At 35.2% G+C, this 7,912-nt stretch overlaps 1 protein-coding gene across 9 annotated transcripts in view; it reads right to left on the minus strand.

Moving 5' to 3' along the window:
- Window positions 1-3,194: 3,194 nt before the first annotated feature.
- The window catches only part of LOC102579293 (uncharacterized), a 12,571-nt gene continuing 7,853 nt past the window's right edge, over window positions 3,195-7,912 (minus strand). For 8 of the 9 annotated variants that reach the window (XM_015307958.1, XM_015307955.1, XM_015307956.1 and 5 more), the window contains 7 exons: window positions 4,818-6,658; window positions 4,702-4,748; window positions 4,446-4,625; window positions 4,177-4,290; window positions 3,910-4,092; window positions 3,618-3,662; window positions 3,195-3,522 (listed from right to left, as the gene is read on the minus strand). In XM_015307958.1, the coding sequence (XP_015163444.1) occupies window positions 3,388-3,522; window positions 3,618-3,662; window positions 3,910-4,092; window positions 4,177-4,290; window positions 4,446-4,625; window positions 4,702-4,748; window positions 4,818-6,658 (2,545 nt within the window). In that variant the 3' untranslated portion in view covers window positions 3,195-3,387. The remainder of the gene's footprint in view (window positions 3,523-3,617; window positions 3,663-3,909; window positions 4,093-4,176; window positions 4,291-4,445; window positions 4,626-4,701; window positions 4,749-4,817; window positions 6,659-7,912) is intronic. The other variant, XM_006345579.2, reaches the window with a different exon arrangement.

Here is a 7,912-nt window from a genome sequence, read left to right on the forward strand (position 1 = left end):
CAAGGCTGCAGTTAAAGTGAGCTACAAACATCCTCTGTACTAGTTAGAATTCAATTCACTATCATGTTTGAGTGGTGAAAATCAATTGAAGAGTCCCATATACCAATCCTTGTGGTTTGACCTCGACCTCATAAGTTGGATATTTATTTTACATATGATCGCCTGTGTCCTGAAATATGGGACATAGCCGAGAGTTTATCACGCTCTCTACTGTAGTAGAACGATGGAGTGCTCCTCATGATGATCTGCGCCGTCTTGGGAACTATTGGCGAATTATCCTTCTACCGGATTTTTGTTATTGTTCCTGATTTTCATAAGTGTTTTTGAAAAATAAATATATCTAAGGAAGTGGATAAGTAGAGCAATGAGTTAAACCAATATCACAACTGTCCTAGCCTCCACAGAGAGCATCAAATTGTTTATTAGGATATTGTTACAATTAAATTTGTCACGAGGTTAAAAACACATGGATCAACTTCACTAGTAAATTAGATATTAAGCAAATAGATGTGTTATTAAATAATTTTGTAAAGAACAATATTGTAATTTAATAAATAAAAGTAATGGTAATCTTCAGATTTCGTTGCTTCAACTTCAATCCCAAATATAACTTCAAAGGTATTAATTAGCTCCCAAATCAAAGGTATTGATGTGTGTATTCTTAAGAGTATTGCCTTAATCAATAATGTAATGAAAGAGAAAATTTAGAGTGTAGGAATCTAGGTATATTGCTAAGCATTGTAAAAAAAAAAACCAACCAATTTTTATAGGCAATAAATGGAATTCATCCATCAATGAAATCACTCCTCTTGGACCATATGTATATACTACATAATCCAATGAAAATGGTCCATTTAGAGCTACTGTTACGTGCTCCAACGAGTAAATTTGTCGTGATTCACGAAATTTAGTATGGACCTAGCTAACATTCCTGTCCTTTCTTTCCTTTAATACGTCTTTTGGCCACATGTCCTTTATGTCATCTTTCACGAGTTTTCACCGTTATCTACTATAAACCTTTGGATATATATAGTGATTTCAATTACTTTTTTGGTGATTTCTTGAAGGAAGTTTTTTTTTATATATAACTAGTAAAATTACCCGCGCTTTGCGCTTGATTTTAGTATCACGAAATTTATAAAATAATACTGAAAACTTATCAGGCATTAAAACTAAAACACTATATTATCTTACATACAAGATTACGTAGTAACAAACATTAATAATGTAAATGAAAATGAAAATTATTACATCTTATCATTTATCCTTAATACCATAAGCATAAATTAATAATTGTAAAAATACATACCAAGTTTTGTAATGTAAGCAATGGTGTCAGTGAGCCTCTCAACAGGAGCAAAGTACACAAATATTTAATTGTGAAGAAGAAGAAGAAGAAGAAGAGGAGATTAATAATGTAAAGGAAAATGAAAATTATTACATCTTATCATTTATCCTTAATACCATAAGCATAAATTAATAATTGTAAAAATACATACCAAGTTTTGTAATGTAAGCAATGGTGTCAGTGAGCCTCTCAACAGGAGCAAAGTACACAAATATTTAATTGTGAAGAAGAAGAAGAAGAAGAAGAGGAGGAGGTTCAGAATTTTCGTTGTTTTAAAATGAGAGGAAATCCCTGTTCATTACACTCTGTCAGATACTTCAATATCAGTTTGAATTATTCCAAAACAAATTCTAACTTAATGAACTAGCTCCACAAATATCAACTTTCCCTTATAGATTCACCTAATCTATTTTTTTCCTTTTTCTTTTATGTGTCTAAGTAAAACAATTGATCTAGTTGATAGCTTATATATTGGTTAATGGTAACTGTGTACAATTAAGTAACTTGCCCTTAAATGGAAGTGAGCTTATTTCGATAGAACTTTTAACAGCAAATTATAGTGGGTGGGACGAAAAAGTATTTGACCTGAAACAAGGCTTATTTAAAGCAAACAATAATTAGTACATATTTTATTTTTGAAATATACTTCATCTCTGTGTGTTCCGAGTGCCAATGTCCCTAATAATTTTCTTTTGATCTATAAATGAGCTTAGATGACGTATATTTTTCTTCTCCATAAAGGTGCCTATTAAATGTTGAGAGATCTATTTTGATGTTGTGGCATGCATGATGGTCAATGACAGAGATCTTATTTTGACCTTTCATCCAATTTCTCTAGTTGAGTATGTATGTATTTGTTTTTGGCAGGTTACTCTGGTAAAAATGGTGAATGAAGCTACAGCTAACATTCCGAACTGGGGTTCTTAGAACTGTGTTGTGATTGAAGCTGTTCCACTCACGCAAGATGTATGATGGGTTCGTAATTTGTAGTTTCTATACCCACGTTGCACATGAGAAAATATTGTTTCCTCCCAATGATCATTGTTAGAATATTTGAAACTTTCTTGTATGCAGCAGTTCCATCTGTCCTATATCCTATAGGTTCCAAACCTCTGTGTATAGTTGCAAATCTATTCATATACTACAGGCTGCCATGTTGAAACTATGAGTTTAGTAGTTGCAGCTCTTCCCATTGCTAGCGACAATGATGGGGGGATCTCAAGTTTTTTGTTATTTGTTGCTTTCAGTTAGACAGAGTGTTATGCATAGAGCAACAATCTGGATACCTTCAAGGTTTTGTTTGTTATCAATTTACTAGGCTGCAGTTAAAGTGAGCTATAAACATCCTCTGTACTCATTCTGTTCTGTTCAGGTCTGAGTGAAACCATCTTTATGCTGACCATCCTAACATTGATTCTCGTGCTTCCCTGTTAGTTCAAAAAATTAGTTAGAATTTATGCATCCTAAATTGCCTTACAAGTTGCAGAATGGCAATCTGGAGGATGGTTAATATATCATATTGAAATTTAGGCATCCTAACTCCTTGAGCTTGGTGATCAGTTCAGTAAAACTCAACTCATCAAACGTACAACATCGTATTACTCACCTTATTGCATTTAATTCAACCTTGAGGCAGTAAACATTGCATTTGTTAGCTCAATTAGTGATGCAATTTTAAAATTACTTTGCAAGAGATGGAACTTACGTGGAACAATGTGATCAATTAAGATTTGTATATAGTCAATCCTAACTTGTTTTGAATTGAAATGGTATTGTTGCTGGGGTGTATGCATTTATTAGCAGAATAGTAAGTAAGATTTGTTTGGTGCTATAACTTAAATCAAGAAACCAAAAAACTGCAGATCGAGATATTTAACGTAAAAATAAAATATTTATTTACATACATACATCTGAATGTACAAGATTATAAACAATGGTGCTGGCGTTTCACGAGAATATTAGCACGTACTTCTGCTGAGGCCAAATAATTACATCCATATACTTCAATTGGCTCCCAGATTATGAAGTATCAAGCTCTCTCAGTTTAGATACAGCCGGCAATTCTTTGAATTACAGTAGCAGGGGATTTTTTCGCCTTCATCTTCATGGTTAAAATTGTAATCATATGTTATCTCTTCTCCAGGATAGATATCTCTCTCAGCAAAAAATACTACCTGCATTATGACACTATTATTAACATATTCTGATTGAGACAACTATGAAATATAACAAAATATAAGCGAAAAGAAGTAGAGTGGAATGTATCTACCTTCTTCTCATTCCTCACAGAAATGATTCTGGCAACGCAGTTTGGCTGGTAAAATGAATTAGCAAAATAAGAAAAGCTGAGTCCATCATACTTGATCAATCAAACTCACATCAATCTTTTATATCTTTTTCTCTTATATAAAAAACATAAATTACATCAAAATTATTAAAGCAGAGATGACGATAGAAACAAAATGTCAAACAGCAAGCACTTCATCAAAATAGTTATACGAAAGAGTAACATGATTGAGCAGAGAGAATAATTGGACAAAATTGCTGTGGAAGACACCTACCAGGCATGAATGGTTCACAAATCGGGCAATCCCTCCCTTTTGGGTTGCATCGACTATATGCTCTTGATCAATCCTAAAGAAATAACAAGCACTCTTATACTGCAATTTCTTTCCTGACAGGTACTCAATTTCTCTTTTGTCAGCCACACGGAGCCCCACTATCTCACCCACATATTCAACAACCTAGAGGTAAAAAGTGAAAGTAAAGTTAAATTTGCTGATGAGAAACTTACAAATTCAGAGGAAGAGAATAGAGACAGATGAGACCATTTCGCTTTTTAAAATAAACCTAGACGTGTAAAGACCAAGAGCATGAATGCCAGATTTATACACAACCAAACTCTTCCACCCTTTGGAGTGCTTATAGCGAACATATTCCTTCTGCAAAAATAAAGAGTAAAAAAGAAGTAAGAACACATCGGTAGTTTAGACTGAAATAAAAGCGCACAAGAATTAAAAAAGCTATACACGTGACTTCTCAGTAGGAACACTATAGGTTTGACAATTGTCAAGCAACCCAACTGTTCCAGACATACCCGATAATCATATCCAACATCTTTAGGTGGAAGCCTCAGAATCTCCTTTCTTGATGGCTTTTGTCCAGTTATGTGAATCCAGGCATTTAATTGCTCCTGGGCAACAAGGCCTCCACCGTCAGACTCAGAATACTGATGAAGATTATACCGCACTCCTTCCTTTTTGCGGCCCTTGTATCCCTGAAGGTAGAACAATCTTAGAAAATCTTTATCCAAGAGTCAAGTATATCTAAACTGTTATTAAGAAACAACAAACCTCTGTTCGAGCACAGGTAGAACCTCCTTCTCCTGGATGAATACCTACAGTACCAACCAGATTATTGTTAGAAATGTCCCTAGAGCGATTTGAGAACCGGGTTATTGAAATCATACCTTCAAGTGTCAACTCATTAAGGCCCTGTTTGTGAAACTCCTTGGACAATGGCTTCTGTGGAGTTGGCAGAGAATCATCTGCAATATTACCAGTTTCTATAAGGTAATCATACCTTCTCTTCTCTAGAGAGTAGAATAAGTGAGCCCCTTGTTCACCTCCATGGCAATGCGCTCTTTTGGATTGCTCTAATGATTGGCAAGGATCCAATTCACTAGATATCAAGAGATGACTTTTAGATTTTTTGGTAGTTACAACACAATTGGCATTACAACTTTTGACTTTCTTGAGATATGGAGAACTGTTAATGCGTCGATGTTTTTCTTTTGCACTTGCCTTCCTGAATTTTACAGAAGTCAATTTTGCAGTGGAGTTTCCAGAAGAGCTATACTTTTCCAATAAGTCACAAATTTTTCTTAGAGAAACAAATTTGACTGGTTTTGATGGATTCGCATTAGAAATTACTCCATATTTCTGCCCCACTATAGGTCTTACAGCCCTTCTATAATCCTTCTCATGCATCTCAGGAAACATAGAGGTATCTACCAAACTGCACTTAGCTGCAGCGTCAACACCTAGATAATATCCCTCATCTGCCTGCCTAACAGGTGTTGCAGTGTCCAGTTTCATTCTCTTTCTTCTTGGTAATTCACAAGCTACAAAGGTATCATCATCACTGACCTTTAAAAGATCTGACTGAGTACCAACAGCTTTTGCATCATGGCAATTAACTTTACCACTGCAAGAAAGAGTATTCAATGAACGCATTCTGAATCTCCTTTCTCTGAAACTTGGTTCTATGGAATACACACATTTTTCTGCACTGCCATTTTCAGATAGGGGGGCACCTTTTTCATCATTGCACGGATGCTGCAGACCAGAACCACAAGTATCCTCTGGATAGCCACAAGCAGAGTAGACGGTAGGAAGAGTTATATCCAACTTTCTCCATTTGGTTCTTTTTCTAATTACCTTTTTGGAGAAATCAGACACTTTCTGAATATGGTGGCTCTTTTCTTGAATGCTGAAGCTAGAATGGTTCTGCATTTTGTTCAATTTTAAGGGATCTCTTAGTCGAAGTTCATCAATCATACTATCAGAAGAATTATCAGCAAACCCTTTGGATGGTCCTGCATCCATGGGGTTGAATTCACAAGCAACACCAAGAAACTCTGCACTTTGTTCACTGCCTTGTGCATCACTAGATGACCAACATCTGTTGATTCCTGATCCTTCATCTACAACATTACTTGCCACAGTCTTTTGATCATCAGTAGTGAACTCATTGTCATGAATCACCGCAGATGCCTCACTAACAACAGGTGCAGATCCTCCAGAAGAAACATTGGATATTTCTGGCTCCTTTAGATATTCAACATTTTGAAAAGCAACATCACAACTGGGTTTGTTTCCACTGGCATCAGCACTTTGTCCCCTCATTTTTTCATTCATGTTCAGGAAACCTGTTGTTTGTTCCTTAAATGTCAGACTAACTGCTCCAGTCACCTTTTTGGGAACATCTCTCCATTGAGAAGAGTGACACTCCAGTTTATTTATCCTATTCCACATTAAATCACTTCCTGCCAAAGAGGCCACATTGTCCAAGGGCACTTTCTGACTGTCATTCAACTTACAAGCAAATAAATTCTTAATGCAGCCAGAAACGTCACTCTGTTCTACCTGATAAGTATCCAGAGGTTCACCAATGAAATGATGTTTTTCAACAAAAACATCCGGCTGAACAGCACAGTTACAGAGGCAAGACATAAATGAATTTGATGCTTCCGGAAAGTAATTTGCTTGCTCAACTGATGGAGAAATATTACCTTCAGAGCCTCCATGTCTAAGCCCATGTAAAACCAAGAAATCAATCAGAACAAAAATTTGAAGGACTAGAATAAGATCAAGTCAAATGCATATAAACAGACATGATCATTGAAAGAACAACTGTTACTGATTTTCATTGTTATAGTATAGTTCTAAATAACTTTTCATTGATACAGTGAATTCAATTTCCCAAACCCCCTACCCTAGGAGCCCAACAGTAATCCTTTCCCACTTTGTTCCCCAAGTGACTTGAAACTCAACCTTTTGGTTAGTGGAGGGTCTTAACCATTAAACTCCTCCTTTGTCTATGGTTATCATATAACTTTGAAGGATATATTTAATGGGCCTCGCTATATTGCAGCATTTTCATTTTTTTTGTTGAAAAGTAAGTAAGTTGTATATTAAAAAGAGGAAAAGCTTAGCGCTAAGATGGTGCTAAGACAGTACAAGTATTATAAGGAGATCCCTATTGTTGCAAAGATTACATGAAATTTATCATGCTATGTTCATCCTTTACATCCGCGAGATTACTCATTGCACGAAAAGCTAAAAGCCATAGACATTTGTATTTAAGCTGCTGTTCACTATCCATATTCCCTTCGAAACATTTGGCATTCCTTTCCTTACATAAAACTAGATTGCATCATACAAGGATCCTCCTTTCTACTTTGAAGTAAAAGTAAATATATTTCCAATAGGCAAAGGGTTCATAAATATTTTGTATTACTCCAACCACTACCTTAAGGTTTTGGATTGGATGTGCCCAAATTCTTTCAAATTTCTAGATTCGAGTCTCGCTGCAGTCCATCAACGAGATATCTCCATGTGCTTGGTGCAAGAGGAAAAATATCGCGCTCACACATCAGAGGAAGAGGGCATACTACAGACATAATGAGATCAATAAAAGGGTTCCTTCTCTGGCATTCCAATTTTTAAGCTGAATTAGAGCCTGTTTGGATGGGCTTATAAGCTGGTCAAACTGGCTTAAAAGCCAGTTTTTGACTTATTAGAGTGTTTGGCAATTATCAAAATGACTTATTTTAAGTCAAAAATGACTTATTTTAAGCCAAAAGCTAAAAGCTAGGGGGGGGGAGCTTTTTTTTTTTTAACTTAAAAGCCCTTTTATGTTGACCAAGTATATGACCTTTTTGCCCTTAATTCTTTTATACAATTTCCAAATTGCCCATATTGAATTATTATTATTATTATTATTATTATTATTACTATTACTATTACTATTATTATTATTATTATTATAATTATTATTATT

Source organism: Solanum tuberosum, unplaced genomic scaffold, assembly GCF_000226075.1.
Source record: "Solanum tuberosum cultivar DM 1-3 516 R44 unplaced genomic scaffold, SolTub_3.0 scf00070, whole genome shotgun sequence".
Lineage (NCBI taxonomy): Eukaryota > Viridiplantae > Streptophyta > Magnoliopsida > Solanales > Solanaceae > Solanum > Solanum tuberosum.